General features: G+C 40.5%; 1 protein-coding gene across 2 annotated transcripts in view; it reads right to left on the bottom strand.

Annotated features, from left to right (window-relative positions):
- The window catches only part of WNT3 (Wnt family member 3), a 96239-nt gene extending 70351 nt beyond the window's left edge, over positions 1-25888 (bottom strand). Inside the window, exon 1 of one of the 2 annotated variants that reach the window (XM_074224389.1) lies at positions 25702-25888. In XM_074224389.1, the coding sequence (XP_074080490.1) occupies positions 25702-25781 (80 nt within the window). In that variant the 5' untranslated portion in view covers positions 25782-25888. Of the gene's footprint in view, positions 1-17152; positions 17839-25701 lie in introns of those variants that run through there. The other variant, XM_074224390.1, reaches the window with a different exon arrangement.
- Between the last annotated feature and the right edge of the window lie 514 nt (positions 25889-26402).

Below are 26402 nucleotides of genomic sequence, written 5' to 3'. Positions count from 1 at the left end.
GAATATCTGACTGGTTACATATAAAAGTTTAGAAAAAAGAAGAAAGAGGAATTGAGGGAGCCTATCTCAGATGGCATCAGTCCTCTCAGTAAAATAATAGGCAGCAGCAAGATAGCTCAATAGTAGATTGTGGGCCCTGGAGTCAGGAGAACCTGAGTTCAAAACTATTCTCAGACACTTACTAACTGCATGACCCTGAACAAGTTACTTCATCTTTTTTTTGTCTCAATTTCCTCATTTGTAAAATGAGCTGGGGAAGGAAATGGCAAACCATTCCTGTATCTTTGCCAAGAAATCTTTGCCATGACCCCAAATAAGGTCACAAAGAGGAAGAAATGACTAAACAAGAACAAAAAATAGTAGGCAAAGTCCTCTACCAAGGGAAGAGTGGGTTTGAAGAATTTGAAATAAAAGTTTGGAGAAAGAGTAGAAGATATAGAACAGCTGCTGAGGACTGTATGCATGTATGCATATATATATATATATATATATGTGTGTGTGTGTGTGTGTGTGTGTGTGTATACACACATATGCATATATATATATATATATATATATGTACCTGTGTGTGTATGTGTGTAGTCAAGAATTAGATGAACAAAGGGATCATAGACCAACAATGATTTCAGAGGACTAAGGATGAAGCAAATTATTCCTCTACTGACAAAGAGGTGGTAAACTCAAGGTGAAGAATGGTACAAAAAATTTTGAGTGTAGGAATTTGTTTCCTTTATAACATAACAAATATGAATATTTGTTACAAGAATCTTGTTTTCTTTTTTTCAGTTGGGGAAGAAAGAGAAAAATAATTTTTTTCATGGAAGAATTACAATAAAGCATCTTACCTTTCTGTCTCTCCCATCTATGCCTTTGCCCCCTTGCCTGAAATAAACTCCATCCCTAAGCTGTCTCCTCCCTCACCTTCACCTCCACTTCTGCTTATTGAAATTTTTCTCATCCTTCAAGACTCAACTCAAATGATCCTTCCCCCCCTGCATCCTTCCCTAACTCTACTCTATCCCTCCAACCCCAGCCAAGGGTGAGTTCTTTCCTCCAATTTATCAATATACTCTGTATGATTCTCTCTTTTGAACTTATTTTCTCTAAGGAGCTATTGTGTGGTTATCCACATGCCTGTCTTAACTTTCCTACTAGACTGTGAATTCAAAGAGACCTTGGACTATGTTTTAGCTTTATAATCTCTGCTAAAGTCTAAAGAATAACAAAAATTTAATAAATGTATATTGAATTGAGCAGGCAGAAGTGGAGATGGGAGGTGGGAACAGGAAAATACTGAATGACTGGGCTATGGGTGGAGTAGTGAATGCATAGACAGACATTTGGAGAAAGCAGAAAAGGGGAAATTAAGTCTGGCAAGGGCCTCTGACTTCTTGTTAGAAGCATTTTCCCCAAAAGAATAGATGAGTTTTTAGCCAAAAGGATACTGGTTACATTTAGACAAATGATGCAAAAGTGATTCATGCTAAGGACGTGGGCTGAAAGAAGGTTGTCTCTTCTCACTGAGAGAAGGGCTCCTCAACCAGCAAGCAGTTATGCTCGGCAGAAACTATGGTCATGTCTGGCCAGGGCAAAGGAAAATAAGAGAATGGATTAGCAGAAGAGGAATAGAGAAAGGGGACAGAGGCAGAGAGAGAGGATAAGGAGGAGGAGTAGAGAAGCAACTAGATAGGAAGATTTCACCGTGAGTGTCTCCTTAATGGTCAAACTCAAATAACCCCCTATGCCTTTGCTCATATCATAAGTGCCTAACCCATAGGTTTTTTTTTTTAGGTTTTTGCAAGGCAAATGGAGTTAAGTGGCTTGCCCAAGGCCACATAGCTAGGTAATTATTAAATGTCTGAGACTGGATTTGAACCCAGGTCCTCCTGACTCCAAGGCCAGTGCTTTATCCATTACACTACCTAGCCACCCCAACCCATAGTTTTAAAGGCAAATCCCCATATCAATCCATAATGAATTTATTCATTTCCTTAGAATTTATTAAATGCCTGCCACATGCAGGCACTGAACTAGACACGGAGATACAAAGACAAATTTTGACCAATACAAAGACAGAAACAGACCTTGCCCTCAAGAAGTTTACACTATTGAGGGAGAGTGGTCTCCCAATGTCAAAACTCAGGCCAATTCTCTTATTTTATAGATGAGGAAACAGAAGTCACACAAATAATAAATCCTTTCTCAATTCACTGTTGAGGAAATTGAGACCCAGAGAGGTTAATTGATTTGCTAATTAGTTCAAAGACTAATCCAGAAAGAGACTGGGAGATAGAAAGAGAGGAAGAAAGGATTAGGGAAAGAGATGGAAGGAGAACGAGAAACAAAAATGTGATAGAGAGAAAAAGGAAAAACAGAGAGAGAAAGGATTAGGGAAAAAGTTGGAAGGAGAAAAAGTTACAGAATGAGACAGAAAGAGAAAGAAGAGAGACAGAGATAACAAAACAGGGAGAGAGGGAGGAAAAAAAGAGAAAAAAGTGAAACAAAGAGAAATAGAGACAAAGACAAGAAGAGAGAAAGGGATAGGGAAAGGGGAAGAGATATAAAGACAGATTCAGAGAGAAAGAAACAGAGAAACAGAGAAACAAAGAGAAAAGAACATGAGAATGGATAAGAAGAAATAATGTTTCCTGTCTTCTAGAATCTTCAAATCATTTCATTCCCTTGGCAAAACAATAACCCGACCCAACTTCCTCAAGATTTTGTTCCTGCCATATTGGTTCTGAGTGCAAAAGTTGCCTTGAGATGATCCTCAGACTTCCCTTAGCACAGATGGAATTTGGTGGGTCAGGGATATTCAGGAGGGCTTCCTAACTACATGAGACGGAGAGAGAGAAAGAGAAATGGAATGTTTTATTCTAATATCTTAACTATGGAAATTCACTGACTGCATCTTCAGAGCACTGAACAGAGCTGTCATGTGGCTTAAAATAGAGAGCCATTGAATGTCAGAATCAGGAATGATATTTTTTTTAAGGTTTTTGCAAGGCAAATGGGGTTAAGTGGCTTGCCCAAGGCCACATAAGTGTCTAAGACCAGATTTGAACCCAGGTACTCCTGAGTCCAGGGCCGGTGCTTTTTCCACTGCGCCACCTAGCTGCCTAGGAATGATCTTAATAAGCACTGAATCCACTAAAAGAGGTTTCAGAGAGCAGCTAGTCCAACCTGTTCATTTTACAGAGAAGTAAAATAAGATTTAGAGGAAGGCAAAGACTTATCCAAGGTCATACATAGTTTTTAAGAACTTGGAAGGGAGAGATGATTCAGCTGGATCTTCCCATCTCTTTTATATAGAAAAGTCACCAAAGACAAATTGGGATGACAGAGGGCCATTGAGACTATCCCTTCTCATCTGACAAAGGGAGGGAGCCCTGATTTTCCCATTCTATTAGATTATATTTTCCCCTCATGCTTTTTGTGTATAACCTATCTATAAAAAAAAAGTCAATGGAAACCTAGCCCAACACAAGAGATGACTTAAATTCAAAATTCTCCTGGTATTAAAAAAAGATACAGGAACTAGGAGGATTTTAGTGAATTTTGAATTTTGAATTTTGGGTCATCACACATCTTTTGATGCAATTTAAGATTTATTCTCATTTAGTCTTTCAGTATTATCTGTTTTTTTGTAATTTTTGAGGGAGGTTTTCTTGGCAAAGATACTGGAGTGACTGGCCATTTCCTTCTCCAACTCATTTAGCAGATGAGGAAACTGAGGCAAGTAGGATTAAATGACTTGTCCAGGGTCACACAGCTGGAAAGTATCTGAGACCAGTTTTGAGCTCAGGTCTTCCAGAATTAATATTATAATCAATCATCAACCAGATGCCATTTCTATAGTAGTTCATAGCATGGGGAAGTAGGAGAACTGTTCCTTCCCTGTCTTGATCTCTGACAATCAAAGGATCATAGGATCATCAATATAGACCTGGAAGAAACCTCAACTTCACCTTACCTAATGCTTTAATTTTATAGATGAAGAAACTGAGACACAGGGGAGTTAGAACATTTGTCCAATGTCCCACACATAGTAGGTATTAAAGGTGAGATTTGAAGCCAAGTCCTCTGACTCCAGAGGGAAAGTGGTCTCCCAATGTCAAAACTCAGATCAATTCTCTTATTTTATAGATGAGGAAATGGAATTCACACAAATAATAAATCCTTTCTCAAACATTTGATAGCTGTGTTATCCTAGACAACTCACTCTACCTCTCCCAGCCTCAGCTTTCTCATCTGTAAAATGGGAATAACAATAACAAATACCTCCTGGGGTTGCTATGAGGACCAAATAAATTAAGATATATAAAGCATTTTGCAAACATTAAAGCAGGATAAATGCTATTGTTGTTAATAATAATAATAATAATAATAATAATAATAATAATAATAATAGCAGAATCACAACATGAGTCCAAGTCTGGTCTCCAATCTTCTGCTCTTTCAAATATCTCACATTTCCCAAAACACCTTACTTGATTTCCAATTATCTTTTAATCCAGGGAGTGTAGGAGAAGCTGTTGAGAGTGTTGCTGGAAAAGCCCTCTGCACAGCTTAAAGAGAGCCTCATGGGAGTCTGCTACCCTCACCCTCTTCTTCCTTCCCAGCATGGATTAGCTGCTCTAACACAAAGATCTCACATTTTCTTCCTTGGGTGTGGCCCCTGCCGTGTGCTCAAACTCCATACTGTATTCAGTGAGGTGAGGCTGGGTGGGGAGGAAGAGAAGAATGCTAAAGATATCCAAGACAGTCCCTCAGGAGCCTTCCAGTCTATTTGGGGAGGCAGAACAGACAAAGTAAATTCAGAGTCACTTTGGAGGAAGCAGAAGTCCCATGTCATAATAGAAGCTGGGCACATCAGCACCTTAGGGACCTAGCAAAAAGGGGACCCTGTAGGAGGGTGAATGTAAAGAATTTTCACTGCTGGGAAAAGAAGCTTTGAGCTAAGACAGAGGGGTGGAGAAAAAGAAAGATATTTCAGGTAAGGGAACAAGTTAAGAGGTTAGAAACAACAGTGCGTGTTCAGTAGACAGTATGATAAAACTTCCCTAACTTCTTATGATGGAAACCATCCTTTCACAGAGCTCTTAAAGCACTTTGTACTGCTTTTAACACACAGAATATTCCAGTCTATTGAACAGGGATGAGATCTGTGATTTCAGTGAGATAGGGATCTCTCAGGTGAAGAAACCCCCTACTTATACAGGATGGCACCTTTTTCTACAAAATGTTGTCTCAGGAAGTTGTCAAGTCAAGAAACGATTTGCTCAAGGTTACATAACATATGTCAGAGTCTGGACTTGAACCTGAGCCTTCCTAATTCCCAGGCCAGCTGTTGTTTGTCCTTCATACTCAAAGAGAACTATGACAACAGGACGTGATGCCATGACATGCAGTAAAGTGAATTTAAGTGAGGGAAGGCTGTGCCCTCACTTTCTTCTCCTGAGCCATCTGGTTTTGGGAGATGACCCAGTTGCAGCGGGAAACCTTGGCCTTTTAGGTGTAGGTTTTAGCTGTAGGTTAAATTTCTAGGAAACCAGGCAGTCCCAATTTGAGTGATTAACCAAGTTGGAGAGGAACTTGTTTGATCATGGACCCCTCATTGAGAGCTGGCCATTTAAGATATGCTTGGCATTGTGCTAGGAACAGTCGCTGGAAGATACACAAGAGCTCTAGCCCCACAGACTCTGTCTTCTTAAAGTTTCTATCATTGGAATGATAAGACATAAATATATGAGAAAGATAATATTCCCAGGAAAGAATTCATGAATGAGGGATGCTATCATAGCATCATAAATTCAGAGCTGGAAGGGACCTTTGAGACCATCAAGTCCAACACCCTTACTTTAACAGATAAGGAAACTGAGACCCTGAGTGAATTAGACTTAGGGTCATACAGCTAGTAAGAGTTGGATACAAAATTTGAACATGGACCTGTCTCCAAGTTCAGCATTCTAGCTGCTGTAACATGGTGTTGCCATGGTCAAGGGCAGATTTTCAAAAAGGTGGAAGAGAAGATTAGGTAGGTATATCAGAAGTCAGGTAACTCAGCACTGCCAACTAAAAATGAAGAGCTACTTCTAATCAAAAGAGGAAGGAAGCTCCAAGGTATCCATGCAAAGGCAGGGATGCCTCACAGTACCATACAGGCTGGCTGAGAAAGGCCAAAGTGGAATAGAAAGGCAGCTAGGTAGTAAAGTACATAGAAGGCCAGGTCTGGAGTCAGGAGGTCTCATCTTCTTAAGATCAAAACTGACCTCAGGCACTTCCTAGCTCTGTAACCCTGGGTAAGTCACTTAACCATGTTTAATTCAGTTTCCTGATCTATAAAATGAACTGGAGAAGGAAATGGCAAAACACTCCAGTATCTTTACCAAGAAAATCTCAAATAGAGTCATGAAGACTTGATCACAACTGAAAATGACTAAAAAACAAGGACAGAAAGATACAAGAAGATCATACCTCATCATAAGCAGAGAGATGGAAGAGAATTACTGATTTGAGAAGGAAAAAATCCTACCAATTACAAAGGTATTCAAAAAAGAATTTTGATGAGCAAAGGGCTGGATGTCAATCATCTGCACAGTCAGACTCTCATTTGAATGCTGTATCTCATCAAAACCTCTAAAGTTTAGAACAGATGCAGAGAAACTAGAGGGAATCCACAAAGGAACAACCAAGAGATTCAAAGTGTTGGAGACTAAGTCTGATGGGGAAAGCTTTCAAGAATCTTGACTGTTTAGCCTTAGAGAAGGGAAGGATCAGGGGTGATGTATATGCTATCTTTAATGTAGCTCTAAACCACCTGATCTAGACTGATCACATGTTCCTCTCCTCAAATTCTGTTTTCTAGCAAAAATGCCCTAGTCAAAACTGTTCCCTGTATTCAACAACCTATATCCCACCTTTATACTTTGGCTCAAGCTAGTCTCCCTGTTCCCCAGAATGCCCTCTCCTCACCTCTGCCTTCTAGAATCCCTTGTTTCCTTCTCCATAAAATGAAGAAGTTGAACTATTTGTTTTCTAAAGTCCCCCAAAGAAATAATAAAAATCACTGAACCTTAGGGTTCCTGATAGTTCTGTATTTATTGGGGAAAGAGAAAGATTCTAAGTGGTTGTTTGGTTCCAAAGAAATGTACAAAAGGAAATAGGCTTAGATTTAATCTGGAGAGATTCCTCTTGGGGAAAGGGAATTCCCTGTCCATCTGAGGGGTCAACCTTTGAAATCTGTGGGAGGTCAAGGGAAAGTTCAGAGATCTTTAGAAAGAGAAGAGCCTGCCAACCAAATAGCTTACTTATTCACCTGCCTAAAGTGAGGAGACTGAATCAATCTCTAAAGGCCCTTTCAGTGTGGGCTTCACTTTCCCTTTTGCTCCCTTGTGAGAGACAAAATATTCCTAGCTCCTCATTGCCATTTCTGGACCTTCATTGATCACACCTTCATTAAAGGAACTTCTTTTGAGATTCAAGCTATTTATCACCCAATCCAGATCCTGGGGACCATTACCATTTGATCTCCCCACCCCAGAATATTCTTCTTCCTCCTCACAGTGTTTTTGATTTCCCTATCTTCCCCTCTTTTACTAGATGTTATAATTTATAATGATGTCATCTTAAATATCCTAAGACAGCAAAGTGGCACAGTGGATAGATTGCCAGGCCTGGAGTCAGGAAGAATCATCTTTCTGAGTTCAATTCTGGCTTCAGACACTAACTAGCTGAGTGATACTGAGCAAGTCACTTATCCTTCTTTGCCTCAGTTTCCCTCATCTGTAATATGAGCTGGAGAAGGAAATGGCAAGTCAGTCCAGTCTCTTTGCTAAGAAAATCCTAAATGGGGCCACATAATTAGACATAATTAAAATAACTAGATAACAACAAATACCCTACCTTTCTGATTTCTCAATCTACTCAATCTGCCTTCATTCCTCCTCATTTACACCTGCCATAACCCACAAGATTTCTACTTCCATCCTCATGAACTTTGAGATTATTTTATGTGAACATAACCTTTGATTTCTTTTCTTTCTCCTGATTATGACTTGCATTTGTTCCACCCTTCATTTCTTTCCCTGGACATCATGTCTTTGGGTCTTGGTGAACCAATTCAACACTCCACTGTCCTTTATCTCTGATTCTCCTATTACTGATCTATTACTTGCCAGACCCCATCATGGATTTCTCTTACTCTTCACCTCCTCCACTTCTATTCACAAGCTGCTGATTGAAGCTCAAGGAGATCATGAAATTGTGCTAACTGAGCCCATTCTAGTATCTAATCTCAACTAAGTCTTCAATGAAGCAAAGCAAAAATTCTATCCCTCCTGAGCTGATTCACTACTCCACTCTCCACAGCAACTGATGTAAGATTTCTCATCTCTTCTGAAGTCCCATAGATCACCCACCTCTTTACCCTCTTAACTGAGGACTTCACTTCATACTTTGCCCAAAAAAAACTGAGAATATTTTATTGAGTTCCTCTTTCTTCTTTCCTCCTCAATTCACATAACTCAAACACTTTCCTCTATCTCCTTTGTTCTGATCTCAAATGAAGAGATATATGTCCCTTGATCTTATTTTCTTCCTACTTCTCCAGCAAATTGCCTTCATTCTCATTTCCCATATCTTTCTCTAATCTTCATTCTCTCTCTAACTACTCCTTGTGCCTAAGAACATCATCATGCCTTTCCTATCCTTAAAAACCTCCAGTTGACCCAATCATGTCCTTAGTAGTTATCCTATATCTCTTCTCTTCTATGTGACTAAACTCTTGAGAAAACACAAGCAATGCCTCCACTTCCTCTCTTCTCACTTTTTTTAGGTTTTTTTTAGTGTTTTTTTTTGCAAGGCAAACAGGGTTAAGTGGCTTGCCCAAGGCCACACAGCTAGGTAATTATTAAGTGTCTGAGACCGGATTTGAACCCAGGTACTCCTGACTCCAGGGCCGGTGCTTGCTTTATCCACTACACCACCTTGCCACCCCTCTTCTCACTTTCTTCTAAACCCTCTGCAATCTGGCTTCCAATTTCATCATTCAATTGAAATTGCTTTCTTATAAGTTATCTGTGAACTCAATTAACAAATCAAATGATCTTTTCTTGTTTGGGATCATCCTTATCCTCTTTGCAGCATTTGATGTTTAATCATTTTCTCCTTTTAGACTCTTTCAAGATTTTCATGACACAACTTACTACATCCTGGTTCTCCTACATGTCTGATCACTCATAGGTCATCTTTGCCTATGTCTTGCCTCCTAAGATGTCCTAAGATAGGTTCCCTACTCTTTTCATTCTAGACTGTCTCATTTGAGATCTCATCAGTCCTATGGGTTCATTTATCTCTGTGTCTACAAAGATGATTCCCACCCTACTGTCCATCCAACGCTACTCTTTCTCCTGAGCTGCAGTGATGTATCTCCAACTACCTCTCAGATATCTCAGTCTAGATTTGAAGTGGTTATCAAACCCAACAGGTCCAAAACAGAATTTATTTTTACCTCTAAATCCTCCCCATTTCCAAATTTCCATATTTCTTTGAAGGGTACCCCCATCCTCCTACTCTCCCAGGTTCACAATTTTGATCTTTGACTCCTCACTCAAGCATTCCCAATATATTAATTTTTTTTGCCAAATCCTATCCTCTTATATATGAAACCTTCTCTCCACTTATCACTTGTTGTCCTTCATACTTATATTGGGGTTAATGCACAGTTTATTAAATTGTGACTAATCAGACCAAAACAAGTTTGGGTGACTCTATCACAGGTCAGGCACAAATAGTCCATATGAACATTTGAAGTGAAAATGATTCTAAATTTGTGCAACTCAAAATTTATTTTGAGCTGCTGCAATTCTGTTTCAGTCATAGAGCACAACACCTTTTTTGATGGAGGGACACCATGTTAAGCAGTCTTGTGCCAATGACTCCCATGTCTCATAGCTGGTTCCAGAGTTCTTTAGAGAGACCTTGAGAGTGTCTTTACATTTATACTGACATGATCCTGAATTATATCTTTCTTTCTTCTCACCTAGATTACTGCAATATCCTTTCCCCCAGTCTCTCTTCACTCCAATATAACTTCCACTCACGGTGCCAGGGTGATTTTTCTTGCTCCATGCCTGAACATGCCACTCTCCCACTCAATGATCTCCAGTAACTCCCTATTACTTTTCTTATAAGATAGATAACTACTCTATTTGGCATTTAAAACCCTTCATTACCAGATCCTTTCCTACCTCCTCATACCTTCCTCTCTGCTCCACTTATTCTCTCTGACCTGGCTACACTGATATTCTTCCAGAACCTTGAACATAATATTACAATTCCCACCACTGTACTTTTGCATTGTATGTTTTCCATATCTAGAATTTTCTTCTCTCTCTCCTGTTTCTTAGTTCCCTTTGCAATTCAGTTTAAAGGCCATTTTCTGAAGGAGACCCACCCCAGTCCCCAGCTGCAGAGGTATTCTACCTGTCACTCAAGTTTACAACCTCAGTGTCAACCTGGATCTGAATTCTCCCTCATTCTCCTATTTTCAGGCAATTGTTAAGTCTTGTTAATTATAATTTTTTTCTACATTCATGGCCATCAGCCTGGTTCAGGCCTGTCTAATTATTGTAATAGCCCCTATTGGTTTCCCTGCTTTCAGCTTCTTCCCTCTCTGATCTGTCCTCCACATAGCTGTCCAAATTATCTTTCTAAAACATGAAGTTTGTTCATGTCACTTTCTATTCTACTTACTGGCATACTATTAGAATTCATGCTTCATGAGAGCAGGTGATGACTTTTACTCTTTTGGGGGGGGTATTCTCTTATTTTATTTTATTTTTGCAAGACAAGACAAGCATTTTTTTTTGTTTGTTTGTTTTTTTGCAAGGTGATGGGGTTCAATGACTTGTCCAAGGTCATATGGCTAGGCAATTATTAAGTGTCTGAGGTTGGATTTGAACTCAGGTACTCTTAACTTCAGGTCCAGGTGCTCTATCCCTGTGCCACCTAGCTGCCCCTATTCTCTTATTTTAAAACAGTGCCTGAAACCCAGTATTTCACAATTGTTCATTGACTGAGAAGTAGCTTGCTTTGTTATTTATTTGTTATTTATTCACTCTATGCAATCAGCATTTATAAAAATAGAAAAATCAGTGAGTTAACAAGCATTTATTAATACTATACCTCCTATATACTATATACCTACTATATACTAGGCACTGTGCTGAGTGCTGAGGCTATAAACAAAGACAAAATTCAGTCCTTACTCTCAAAATCTAAATTTCATAATCTAAATGAAAAAAATTGAAAAGGACTTAATAACCAATTCACTCAAAGTAAAGATTAGATTGTGTACTCTCAGGCAGTAGTAATTCTAGCTGACAATCCAGGGATGGGATGAAAGGGAAAAGTTTGCAGTTGTCCCTTTCATATTGAGACATTTTCCATTGGGGTTTTGATATATCATGGGTCGGCATAAGAAATTAAATAGGAATTTTGGGGAGAGTTTTGTGGAAGCTGCAGATGACATGTAAAGGCCAGCAGATGACATAGAACCTATGACCAAATACTTAACCCAAATTTTGAAAAAATTCAGATTTCTCTGCAACAAAGGTAAAGTCAAAAATTTTATGTGGATTTTCTAAATCAAGGGAGTGCCATGCCTCTAACTCCCACCATAAGGAAGGAATAACTAAATTTTCATGCCTTAGATACCTTTGATAAATGGTTTCCTTCTAAGAATAATGTTTTTAATATAAAATATCTTAAAAAGGAATCAAATTATATTAAAAAGATGTATGTCTACCATTCAAATTCCTGAATCCTCTTAAATATATGTATACATACAAAATAAGTATATATATATATATATAATACAGATAGATAGATAGATCCCTTCTGTAGATTCCAAGTTAAGAAGTTCTGATTAAGAATAACATTGGAGCCTTTAAAGTAAAGTATTTGTATTTGACAGATATGAATTTATTTGAGTTTTCATAGCAATATTGTAAGGTAAATGCTATTATTTTTCCCTTTTGCAAAAGCTCAAAGAGGTTATGGGACTTGCTATTCACACTGCTAGAAAGGCAGCTGGGCTCAGATCAGGAAGACCTGAGTTTCAAGTCTAACTCAAACACTTATACCTGTGTGATGGTGAGCAAATAAGTCCTATTGATGATATATTGGTCATGGTATTCATAAAAGAAAAAGTCCCTGTTTGCACATTTGTCCATCCTCAAATGACCCAATGGGTCCTGTATAAATTTGGAGAACTATTTAAAGTCACTCAACATGACTAGGACTGTTACTCCTTCTTGAGCTAAGCAATAAAAACAAATTCCAACTCGAGTGGAAACTGGTTTTGCTGCCTTACTCTGCCATCAAAGCTTCAAAAGCTTACCCCTACCTTCTAATGGGGTCATTGTTTTGCCCAACTGGCATGTTGTTAATTGGGTCTATTAAAATGCAACACCAGACAAAACTCCATTATAGGGGGCAGTTGGTTCCATAGAAACAATGTTATAAATGGGTAATAGGTCATGTGACATTTCAATAGCAATCTTGTGACTTCACCAAGAGTTTGGTTTATAATGTTATTAATAATGTTATTATGAATTATGGGACAAGCTTTTGGAACATATACCTATAGTTGCCTTGCACATCAAAAGTCAAACATTTGCAAGTGCTAGTAGACCTCTTTCAAAATGCATCAAAGATTAATATTGAGTAGCAGATTCCATGTGACCTTTGCTCATGAATCAGTACAGTGGGGGAAACCCAATGGATTTGTAGTCAGAGATTCAAATCCGAACTCTCTCATTTACCTGTGTGACCTTGATCAGCTCTTCTATGAACTTCAGTTTCTTCATCTTTAAGATGAGGGGTGTTGGACTAGAAGATTTCTAAAGTCTCTCTCATCTCTAAATATATAATCTAATAAAGTATCTGCAAATGGACAGGTTTCTTTTATTGCTGATCAACTGTTCTTAAAGAACTCCATTGTGTTCTTCCCATAGCCCATCCCCTTCTTTCTTTTACTATAATTCTTCTGCTCAGGTCAACTTGAATTCATGGACTGCCTCCATGGTAAAGTCAAATTATATTTTTCCCCTTGTAATCTCTAAAGTTATCAGTTTAAACTAATGTTCTTTCCCCATTAGACTAAAAGATCCTTGAAAACATAGAATATGGCCCCATAGACCCATACAGTTCAGTACAGTAAACATGCTCAATAAACCAAATCTCAAATACAAAACAGTGGTTAATTCAAAAAATTACTTCCCTATACACAACTTGTTTAGAAGTAACTTTAGAGAAAATTCGCTAGGACTCTCCTTATTTGACTTCTGAACTATTCAGTATTTTTACAAGTGATTTAGAAAAAAAAATGAATAGCAGACATCAAATTTGCAGCTGACATGATGCTGAGGATAGCTAACACACAGGATAACAGATTCAAGATTCAAAAAGATCTTGATAGGTTCTACCTTTGATCTGAATTTTATAAGATAAAACTGTATGAACGAATAAAGCACTTACTATATGCTTTATTTAAATGTATATTTATTATACATTTATTTGGCACTTTAAGATTTGCACCACATTTTAACAGGGATCAATGCAAAGTTTTATACATGGTTCAAAGACAATTGCATAAGAATGAGATGAGGAAAATGTGGCTAGACAGAAATTTGTTTGAAAAACATCCAGGGGTTTTAATGAATGGCAAGGTCAATGTGAGTCAATGGTATGATAATATAACCAATAAAATTATTGTAATCTTAGTCTGCATTGAGAAACACCATGGCCAATCATTTCTTTATACAATGTCCAGGTCAGATCATGTCAAAAGAATTTTCATTCATTCATTCTTCCATCCATCCATTGATTCATTTCTTGTGGGTGCTATATTAATAAGGATATTAAGTCAAAGATGATTAATAATAATCATTATTATTAATAAGTGCAAGGGAGGATAGTGAGGCTGATGAAGGACCTTTTGTCCATATCAAATGAGTAACAACTAAAGAAACATTAGCTATTAACCAGGAGAAAAGAAGGTTTAGGAAAAGGGACTAGTTTTTGAAGGTCCTATGGAAGGGAAAAGATTTGGTTCTGTTTGGTCCTGGAGGAATATTTTAGTCCTGATGTCAGGAAAAACATTCTAAAACTTGTAGCATTCCCCAAAGTGTAATGGGCTACTATGGGAAGCAATGGACTCTTTATTTGACTCTGGAATGTGTTTCTGATCTTACATTGGATATATAGGTGTGTCTAATGTTTCCGGAATTCACTTCAAAGAAAATAATGAAGCCACTTTGTGAATACCTGCCTGAGGGAGAGATGGGGAGCTGTCCAGTGTGTCCCTTTTCTGACCCCTCACCAACTCCTCCCCACAACACATTTTGCTAGAAATAGGCAGTAGTCCCATTAGTAGGGTTGTTCCTTTCTCTCACACCTTTAGAGCCAGGGACAAGCAGCTAAGTATTTAGGTTTCAAAGGGCTTTCCTTCTGGGATGCAGGCTATATGCCAAATAAGAATGTCACCAAAGCAAGTGAGTAGAGGATGTGCTGACAGTCAGCAGAAGAGGTTCAAATGTCAGCGAAGCCAATAATTAAGTAGAATAAGTTCTCCCTTTCAGTAAATCTGAAAATGGCATTTTCTTAAAGGAATTGAAAGGCAGAACATCTACAAGAAGTTGTTGTTCAGTAAAGCATCTAGGTGATTTGACCAGCAACTTGGTTGTAGGGAAACAATCATGAGATCCAGAATCAGAGATTGCTCAGCTGTTTCAGTCATATCCTACTCTTTGAGATTCCACTGAGGTTTTCTTGGCAGAGATAGTGCATCGGTTTGCCATTTCCTTCTCCAGCTCATTTTTATAGATGAGGAAACTGAGACAAACAAGGGGCCCAGGGTTCAAATTCAAGTTCTGCCACTTGTTATTTGTCTGACATTGGACAAGTCACTTAATACTATGGGACTCAGTTTCCTTACCTATAAAATCAGGAGGCTGAACTCTAGCAGAAGTTCTTAACTTTTTTTGTGTCCTGGACCCCTTTAGCAGTCTGGTGAAGCCTAAGGAATTATGTTTTTTAAACATACAAAATAAAATACATAGGATTACAAAGGAAACAAATTATAGTGAAGTGCAGTTATATGTTTAATATATAAAATATTTTTGAATCTACATTATATATCATATGTAAACATGTAAAAATTTGATAGATAAAATATTTTAAAATGCATGCTCATAGACCAGGTTAGGTGCAGCTAAGTGGCACAGTAGATGCAGTGCCAGGTCTAGAGTCAAGAAAACTCATCTTCCTAAGTTCAAATCAAACCTCAAACACTAACTGTGTGACCCAGGGCAAGACACTAAACCCTGTTTGCCTCAGTTTCCTCATCCATAAAATATACTAGAGAAAGAAATCACAAATCACTTCAATCTCTTTACCAAGAAAACCCAAATTGGGGTCATGAAGAGTTGGATATGACTGAAACTATCAAAATAACAAGACCGGGTAAAGAACTCCTAAAGATGATCTTTAGAGATTCTTCCATCTTTAAATCTAAATCTAAAGGAAGTAGAGAATCCAGTTCTTTTCATCCTGATGCCAAAGATCCTAAAATCATCAGATTTGATGTCAGATGTTCATATCTTCTCTTTGTTACTGATGGTTACCTACTTGTGTATCATTGGGCAAGTCACAATTTCTTTTATTCTTTTTTTGGTGGGGGGAGGTTAAAGGTTCAACAAATATATCTGAGGTGAAAACATACACCCAGGGCCAAATAGGAAAGACAAAGATATCAAAGCACTAGAGCTTGTAGTCCCCCCTGAAAGGGGAATTCAATTAAAATCAGAACTTCCTTATCATCAGAAGAATCAAACCTTAAAAATGGGAGTCAGAGAAAGTGGACAGTCTGCGCCCTGTGGGAAGAACCACCAGCTGTCCTGAGAGTTCTAAACATTCCCCTGCAGAAGGCTGGGGGTTGCACCAAATGGTCTCCCCAGCTTCCTTCTGGTGCTAGATTATTGACCACATTAGGAGAGGACAGGGAAAGAAGAATGGAGACTCTGGGTTCAGGCTGTTCTCACATCCCAAGGACCCTTGGGAGGAGTTAAACTAGAACTCATGTACTCTCTTCTCACCAGTGACTGTTCCTGTTCTTTTGAAGTTGTCTCCCACCCCAACCAACTTTGCTTCCAGAGGAAAGGGGATTCTTTCCTGGGCAGGATATGAAGAAGGAAGATTCTGGGGTGGGTTGGACCAGGCCCTAAAGGGACTATGGTGGTAAGAGGTGGGGGGAGGAGGTGTGAGTCCCATATCCCTCCCACCCACTTCCCCTAAAGAATGTAATTAAGGAGCAGGCCTCTGGCAGGAGCCAAGCTTTTTGCCTTCCATCTATAAATCACCTTCTGAATCATCTCTCAGCCCTGAGAGGAGCAACTGCTATTTGGGCTGCTCCAGATGGCTTCCAATGCCACTCCCCCTGCCTACCCAACTCCCCCCCCCCCCAAATCCCTGCAGCTGCATGGAGCCTGACTAGAAAGACAGGAGTTCTCAGCTGGAAATAGTAAAAGCCTAAAAGAGCAGCATTGCCCGGGAAGAGGAAATGAAGCTTTTGCCTCCCTACTTCCAATGTTACCACTTGTCTTCTATGTTCTGTCAAATTTGGGACACTTTATCCTTAAGTCTGGAAAGGGAGTGGGGAGAGTGTACAGCAAAGTCTGGGTCCTTGAGGGTCCCTAGTTGGGCTGGATAATTCTCCCCAAAAGGACTCCCCTGAGTTGGAATAGGAGAAGTGAAGAGAGATAGTGGGAAAAGAGAGATAAACAGAGAAAGGGAGACACACACACACACACACACACAGAGAGAGAGAGAGAGAGAGAGAGAGAGAGAGAGAGAGTTATAGGCTGAGATGGAGAGTATAGGGAAAGAATCCACAACAATAGCTTTAAGTTGTTCAGTTCTAATGGTAGATGACATCAATAGACAATAGGGTATACAGATATCACCAAACATCATTAAGTGGTTCCACCATAATATGACTTTAGATGAAACAATAATATACAGGATAAGTAGAGCAACTAGAAGAATATTATAAATGATAGTTCAACGACTAATAGGTTTTTTTACATACAGGTTTCAGTTGAAAAATGAGGAGTGCTAGATTTGAACAGCTGTCTCTGAAGTGGGGGTACAGGTGCCCAGAAATGTGTAAAATGATCCATTAGGGTACATGAAGAATATTTTAGATCAGAGGAGAACAGTATGCTATATAGACAGCTCACAGCTGCTATTTGCTTCTACTGCTCCGCTTTCCACCTGCTCTCATTGGTGGCCTTGCTGAATGGTCAACCGCACCCTCTTTTCTAGACAGGAAAGTATTCAGGTGGGCACGAGTGAGTTAGGAACTGCCTAATGCCCCTATCTCCCCTTCTCTTTCCCACCACAGTAGCATTACATACCTCCTCTGTGTGCCCTCACAATGTACTCTTCACAGTGGCCAACCCCCTGGGGCCCTAGGCTACAGAGAGGACAAACAGACCCTTTTTCCCTAGTGGTATGGACCCCTTTCAGGCCCTCATCCATGCATGGGGTGTTTGCTTCCCTTGAGCCTCTACATCCTAGAGAGGTAACACTGTCCAAGGAATTCTAACTACAACAGTGACAGATGATCCTGTTTCCCTGGTATGGGAATTATTGCAGGGCCTCACTCTCAGGAAAGGATGGTTGGCATGTGTGGTCTGGGGGGTATACCACCCAGAATCCCAGGACAGAAATAGGTTTCTCTGACTTCAATCATCCAGGAAGAGCTGGGGTGGGGAAATGCTTACTTGCAAGGTGAGTTATTTCTGCCCACTAGCTTTCTTCTCTTTCCCTTGATGCCCCAGGAAAACATAAAAGGCTGGGGCCTCAGGCAAGTAGCAATAAGGCAAGGAAGAGCTATGACAGCAGCAACTAGCAAGAAAGGAGAGGGGAGTCTGACTTTTATGAGCAATGGGTTTGAGATTCAAAGGTAGCCAAGCACAGAACTTTGTCAGATAAGAAACCTTGCTCCCAAGACCCAATTACCACCAGGAATCCAGGGCCCACTAGATGATCTTGCCAATTGCCTGCTTCTTCCCCCATCCCCAGTAACAGCCACCCTCTGGACTTGATATGAACTCCAGAGACCACATCCTCATTTCATTTGGGAAGAAAGAAATTTAATAACTAGTTCAACAAAAATCTTGCATAACTGATAGAAAAAGCTGAAAATGAATATCATCATTTAGTTAGCACAACCAACAAAGCAGTTTCTTCCATTTGAATGCTTCTTTTGAGAGATTTCTTTTTTCAGCTATAACATTCATTAATACCAAGGATTAGAATAAACTGAATTTAGAACCAGACCTTTGCTTCTAACATCACAAAATATTAAAGCAAAATTTAAAAAAAAGCATAACTAATCTTATACTCACTAAAAGTATTATAATTTTTTCAGCACAAATAAAAAAGGCATTAGTGTTAATAAAATAAAAGTATTTTTTAAATTTTGCTATCTACTCCAATCTTTTTAAATGTCTATTTTGCATGTTTCAGAAAATATGGTAATAGTATTGTAGCACATGTATATAATTAATAATATTCACATAATAATATATAGTTTGTTATATATATATTCAGAAACTTTTTATTAATTGGTGGTGAAAAAAAGGTTGAAGAATATAATGTGGTGGGGGGAATAATTCAACATGTCAAAAAATCTGTAAGATCCTTGGGTGAGGGGCAGCTGGGTGGTGCAGTCAATAGAGCACCCACCCTGGAGTCAGGAGGACCTGAGTTCAAATCCAGCCCCAGACACTTAATAATTACCTAGCTGTGTGACCTTGGGCAAGTCACTTAACCCCATTGACTAGCTAAAAAACCAAAAACAATTTTAAAAAAAATCCTTGGATGAGAGCTCCTTCCATGGAGAAGGCTTATCACAACCACAACAGCTTTTGACAGTTGTCTTGGAGGGGATCAATGACTAGACCAAGTTCATAGTCAGTGAAAATCAGAGGCAGATTTTGAGCCTTTGGCTTCCTGTAGCCTATTCTATCCATTCTACCACACTAACAAGACCCCCAAATTACATTACAGTTGAACCTCCTCCTGGAGTCACATAAGCAAATCTATGGCCAAGCCAAGAGAACTCAGATCTCCTGATTTTCAGTCCAAGGCTTTTTCCACCCTAATATAGAGATAAGGTGAATATAAAATGAGATAATAGACATGAGAACATTTTGGTAAATAACAAGTCAAATTCAGAGATCCATTGATTAAGTAACAGAACTTTCTGAGAGAAGTTTCCTGGGGTGGGGGTGGGGGTTGGAGGATTCCATTTGATTATCACTCTACCCCTTCTCATTAGGGGAAGCAAATGGAGTGTTTTCCCTTCCAATGTGGCTTCTCTGGTAATACTATTGCAGAGTTTGAGACATTCTGAGAGTTTAAGCACTGTCCCACTCTAGCCAATTCTCTTTCCTGAGATGTGCATTTCCCTCTTTTTTCCCCACTCTGGGAAAATACATCTCCACCATCACAATACCAGACTTGGTCCTTTTATCTGTGGTATAGAAAAGGAAATGAGTACTTCAGTTTCTAAAACTCACTATCTAGAACAAGCTCAACTCCCTGGGGCCTACTCTTATCTACTCTAGATCAGCCCAAGGTATCAATTCAATGCAATTCAAAAAAATATTTATTGAGTATCTACTATGTGTTAGTGGTGATGCAATTTTTTTTGTTTGTTTTTTGGGTTTTTTCAAGGCAAACGGAGTTAAGTGGCTTGCCCAAGGCCACACAGCTAGGTAATTATTAAGTGTCTGAGACCAGATTTGAACCCAGGTACTCCTGACTCCAGGGCCAGTGCTCTACCCACTACGCCACCTAGCTGCCCCATGCAATGTTTAAAAAATAAAATCCTGTCCCTCCCCTGATGGAGCTCACAGGAGACAGATCTAATTCTACACTATAACAAGATAACTATAATGGATCTTGAAAAGGATGCAAGGAAGGCACAAACCAAAAAGGCTGCATAAGGTGTGAGAAAACTCATTAATATGGATGGGCATCAGAGACCCATGGACAGGTCCTCTAGCAGGACCTCTGGAGTCTTCATTGCTTTCCCACCTTCCAGATCTCTTATTTGCCCATCAACCTTTATTTGTTTCCCCATCAGTATCAGAGGGAAAGGGAATAGTAGATAAGCATGATCAGATGCCCTGGAATAGGCAGCACAAGTTGGGATGGCTGTTCCCCCTTATCCAGTTTGGCTCAAGAATGGACAAATTTAGCCATTTATTGAGATCTATGGATGAGGGTGGGAGGAGAGAGGATGTATAGGAGGCCTAGGATAAAGAGTACACTCTCATGTCTCAGAGCCCTAATCTAACCCTTGACCCTCCTTGAAATCCTGTTCCTTCCAAGGAATTATCTAGATCTTCTAATTATCTTGGTAGTCACTACTTACTCCAAATACCCTTCCTGCTTCAGAGAGATTGTCTTGATGTTGCTGATGAATTGTTTTGGGATCCTTGTTTGGAAAGGGCTTTAAGATGCTCACCTTTTCTATTTTCTATTTCATATTTTAAAATATGAGCAAATTCTTCATAAGATCATAACTGATTTCTCTATTCCTTGTCTCAATTACTCCCCAAATTTAAACTGTTCCTGAGTAATTCCCAAACTATCCAGTTAGGAAATCAGAATCCCATCAGTGACATGATTTAGAGTACTAAGAGTTAAATGGATTTGGAGAAGAGACTTTTAACTGACTTCCAAGTGACTTGGATTAATTTCAACATTCTATCGCCTTAGGGAGAGATCTAACCTAGCTGGGAGACCACCCAGTGGAAACCTGGGCATCCGATCTAGTATCTGTCCATCTTTGTCTGTTTGTCTATCTTTCTGATCAGCAGCCACAGCCCAGGGAACTAGGGCTCAGGGACACTCCGAGCCATCTGTAATTCCTGCCTGCTACAAGTGTTAACACCTGGCCCCAGGCCTTCCTCCCCCACAGTCTCCAGGTGCTTGGCACATCTGAGCTCACTGACCTCCACAGGGTTTGACTGAACATGTTTTTCTGTCTCAATGAGGCTAGGAGGGGTCGAGACTATCCCATTTTTACAAATGGGAAAACTGAGGTTGGCTACTGGGCAAGCAATTGACCCAAATCCTCTCAGTGTTATCACAGGATGCTGAGAAATCTATTTGGTAACCCTCATTCTCACTCCGATAACTTTTAAAAATCATATCTATTATGTTATCATTGTTACCACATAACACTTCTGTGAGGTAGGCAAGAGTTTATCAGCTCTCATTTTGCAGAAGAAGAAACTAAGTTCAAGAGAAATTAAATGACTTGATGCTTAAAGTCAGTCATCTAGTTTTGGGCTGAGACAGGTCTTCTGACTCCTGAGTCAGTATTCATTCATCTCATTGTCTTTTAAGGAGGGTCTTAGAGGATATACTCCAAAAAAAAATAGTCTCATTTTCTTCCAAGATAGAGGAGACAATAACCTCTACCAGCTGTGAGTGAAAACTGAAAGAGTGAATTGCATGATCCAGGATACTTCATGAGTCTCTCAGGAGACTGGACAACAGCTGCCATTGTGTAGCTGAAAGAGCCCTGGCCTTGGAAATGGGAGATTTGCCATTAGTTTGCTGTGTGACTTCAAGCAACACATTTCCCCTCTCTGGGCCTTATCTCTAAATGAGGGGTTAGAATTAGATGTTTCATCCAGCTTTGACATGCCTTGATTTTATGATTCTAAATCAAGGCTAGAACACACACAGAAACATTTGAAGTTTAGTGTCAAGGGGGGGGAGGATTCTGACTGAATAATTTCCCTTCTAAATCCCTACCTAGGACATATGTGTGGGCTAAATGGGCCAGAGTATCATTAGCAATTTGGATTTGCCTGTCCAGAATCCTAGGGAGCAGGAAAGGAATTGAGATTTCCATGTCTTCCCCCAATTGCATCTCACTAATCAGCCCAAATCCAAATTTTAAGAGCCAACTATGGAGGAATGATGTGCTTCTCTCTCTCTACTTGCACAACTATGCCCAAATAGCTCATGAAGTTAATGATTGACTATAGACCTGGGGAGGAAGGAACAGAGGCAGGCCCAGGATGTAATTGCAGCTAAACCCTCTGAACTGGCAGAATCTCCCAGAGGAATGAATTGATCACTTCAATAGAAGTGTTTCCTAGCTATCTATACATATATACATATTCCTCTTTGAAACTCCTCCTGCCAGAAACATCATTCACATAGACAATCACAAAGCATTGACATATGTAACCCCAGATGCAGTCACACGCACTGTTCCTTATATATAGACACAACTCCTATGGGATCACTGTTAATCCTACAGACACAGGTGAATCACACTGACATAGACATATACAGTATAGAGACACAGGCACTTATATAGGCACAGATAAGAACATGAGTATCGATACAGGCACTGACCCTCACACAGGTACATAATATTGATATTGTCACAGACACAGACACAGAAACAGCATCACTGACCCTCCTGTAGGCACAAGCACAGACCCACCAGATTGACACAGTCACTCATATAGCTACAGAAACAAAACCGGGCATAAATACTGATGCAGAGCCAGAGGCACAGACTCTCAGACATGTACAAACACACATTACTGACATGGACACACACATACAGATAAAGGCACTGACCCTTAAGTACCCATAGAGAAAGACAGAGGGACTGATGCTCCTATGAGCATAGATAGACATACAGAGGGACTGACTACCTAACACAGGCAGAGAGACATTTAGAAGCACTGGTCAGACACTCAGACATAGAAGAACTCCCAGAGGCACTGACCCTCACACAAATATAAGCAGACACAAAGAGATACTCACACACACACACACACACACACACACACACACACACACACATTCTTGAATAAATAGACACACAGGCACAAGCACAGACAAATGGACATAGGCAGACCCACCATTACCAGCGCTGGAAGTCACTGACAAGAACACAGGTGCCCCCACCCACCCAGAGACCTGACCCTCATAGAAACACACAGACATGGGCATGGACACCACCCCCCTCCACATAGACAAATATGATAAAACACAGAAACACATGAACCTTTCTCCTCCACACCCAGACAAAGCAACCCTGCTTCCCTTCTCTACTCTGATTTGTCTGACACCATGAATACAGAACTGAGGGTGGACCTGGCCTGGCAGGCTCACAGATAGATATCCTTTCAAATGGCCTAATTCTCCCTCTCGTGGCAACCTCCAACTGGAAGCTTTTCAAACCACCATTTAAAAAATCCACCTCCAAACCCAACACTCCTCTCCTTAGCCAACTGATACCTTCCCAGCTGGCTTTGTCCATTGCTGACAGCACGCTCCCGGGTCTGTTTGCCAGGTACCTTTGACAAGGACAGGGCAAGGCTGGCCTCCCCACTCCCACCTTCTGCCTTTCAAGGCTGATTTTTCCTTCTTCCCACAGGTCTCCTTCCTTCACTCCTCTATCTATTGGGAAGGGGGGGGGCGGAGGGCATCGGGGAAGGGGCTCTGCCTGTGCAAGGAACTGCACTCACTCTTGGGTCTGAAGAATAGCTGTGGAGAGTAGGTTTTAGCAGCTACTTACCCCTCAACCCACTGCCACATACTGAGAAAAGCCTCCATCACCCAAGAAAAGCCTAACCCCCCTAGAAGATGGAATTCTATTTTCTTTGCCTCTTCTCCCAGGGAAGACATCTCCCCAGCCCTTCTCTTCCTTTAACCACTCAACTCAGTCAAATGAAGGACTGTATCCCATGCTGAGCCAGTCCAAAGAAAGACTCTCAAGCTATCCTGCAGAGATGACTTCCCAGCGACCTCCTGACTATATAGTTTGAGTCTCTCCTGACAGCATAGTCCTTACAGTCTATAACCTATGTGCCCTCCTTTCTTTCACCCCCCTCCCAATCCCCCCCCAACCCTCTTTTCCCTCAGGCATAAACATTACTACTTTTCCAGTAGAGATAGAAGAAAAAAAAATTAGAGAGAACATGCAACCACATTTGAGATATGAGTGTTCTCCTTTTTATTTTCTTGTTTGTTTGTTTTTAATTTTGGAGGGGGAGGGTGCTGCAAGAGGACACTTAATATTGGCCCAGATTGTCATTTTTCCCACTTTCCAAAGCAACTAGGGTGGGAACTGGATGGAAGCAGATGAATTTTATGAGGATGATGAAAAATTAGGGTTTGAGTTTTTTGGGATCGTTTCCCAGGCAGAAGAACCCAACGGGCACTTTGCACTTGGGTTTTCTTGAAGGAAGGAGCAATCACACTCCTGATATTTTTGGAAATTCAACCAGCCCAAATTTCTCTTCAATCCTTTCTACCCCAATCTTTTCCTCCTGTCCCCCATTCTCCTTCATGCCCTTCATCATCATCTTGAAAGAAGATTCATTAATTGAAGTTTACTGGAATGTAGGGGGGTTGGGTGGTGGTGGTGGTGGGGAGACCCAGAGTGGTTTAAAGAAACTGGTTTTAGTCTCCCTCTCTCTCCCGACTCCCCGTACCTGCCAAAGGGAGAGAGACTGTCATTCGGTAAACAAACAGCTCCCTATACTAGAGAGCCACAATGTAATGTTACTCAACCTGCCTCCCACTCCTCATTTTCCCATCTTCATTTTCTAAAATTTGTTTTGTATTTTCCTTTCTGTGAGAAGGAACTGTCCCTTTCTTCCCGGCTTTCTTGTTCCCTTTTCACTTTTCTTTCTCTTTAGAAAAGAAATTAATTTAAAATGGAGAATTCTTTAATTAAAAAAAAGAACCTTGACAACTCCATTTAAAACAAACCTTATTTTCCCCCCTTTACACCTCTCCCATCCATCCCCAATATGAAAAAGGAAGAAATGAACGAACTCGAAATTAAATGGCACCTTCGTTAGCGGCTCAAGCCGGCCACGCTCACTTTGGAGGGTCTGGATTAACACAGCTTACATAGGAGAATATGATGATTTTTTAAAAAACCACATCGCTTACCCATCCTCCTACCCCCCAATTCAGAAGTGCCCTAAAGCCCTTGGTCATTTGAAAAAAGGGGGGAAAGATAAATGGTGCTGTTTCTTGGAGGGAGGTGGATCCCTTATTAGAGGATGAGCTAGAGAGGGGGTGACAGAACATAAGAATTCTGCACAAAGCCCCAAATTCAGCCAGAATAACCCAGATATGAAGATGGGAGCGTGTGTCTGTCTGGGTATCCAGAGATATTCCTTTTTTTTTTAAAGCCCAATAGCAATTGAAGGAAGAGATTCCGGGGACCACGACTGGGGGGGGGGAGTGCTGTTGAATTTAAGGAATGAAAAAAAGAATCCTTCATAAGCAGGAGGGGAGGACTCTCCAACCTTTGCTATTAATGAAAAAGAAAATGGGGATTATCACAGAACCTAGGACTTTGATTCTGAAATTGAAGGCAATAGCAGCATAGGAATTCAAGCAACCTATTTCTCATGGTGGGGAGCGGGGAGCCCTGGGAGGAGAAGAGAAAGGAGAAGCAACGAACTAATCTCCCACCCTTAGCCCCCAAACCAATACCACCACCCCCTCCCCTATCTGCCAGAATATGAAAGAGAAAATGAGGAGCGGGGGAAAGGCGACTCTTACCACCAAATTGGGTAACCGGCTAAGACCTTGGTGCCACTGAACAGGAAGGAGAAGAGAAATCCAAGCAGGTGGTGATCCATTAGTCCTGGGTTGGAGGAGGAAGTTTGCAGGCAAACATGTAGAGGGGAAGCGAACGCCCCCAATAGTTGGAACAAAGTCCACTTGAAATTGGAAATGACTTTCGGGTTTGTCAGAAACGCACCTTCACAGCCTCTCCCCCCCCCCCTCCCCTTTCCAAGAGCTCAGAGAAACAGGGTTTGAGGATGTCAGCAGGCAACCAATCAGAATGCTCGGCCTAAGGTAAGAGATGAGTCTATAGTTCAGAGCTGTCAATCATGCCTCCCCTCCCTCCCCGGCCCCACAACTTGGTCTCGGGCTGGGAAGGGCACCGTCCTACCAAACTTGTGAAAAACCCTTTCCTCTGGGGATAATTAGATTTGTGGGGACACCAATGGCCAGTCCCAGCATCTGACACGGGAGGGAGAGTTCTACTTTGATATGCTTTGACCAACTGACCTTTGGGTGGGGCTGAATTTGTTTATTTATTTTGGGTGGTGTGGATCGGGGGAGGTGAAGGTGGGGTTGGGAGAGATTGAAAAAATTATGAATTTTCTGTTAGGGATAACTACTAACTTCTGGTGACCAAGGAAAGATCTGGAAGAACCCAAAGCCTCTGCCTTCATATTGTTTAAAACGCTAAG

Source organism: Macrotis lagotis, chromosome 2, assembly GCF_037893015.1.
Source record: "Macrotis lagotis isolate mMagLag1 chromosome 2, bilby.v1.9.chrom.fasta, whole genome shotgun sequence".
In the NCBI taxonomy this organism is placed as follows: domain Eukaryota; kingdom Metazoa; phylum Chordata; class Mammalia; order Peramelemorphia; family Peramelidae; genus Macrotis; species Macrotis lagotis.
Note: the sequence above shows the minus strand (reverse complement) of the source record. Positions and strands in the feature narration are given on the sequence as shown.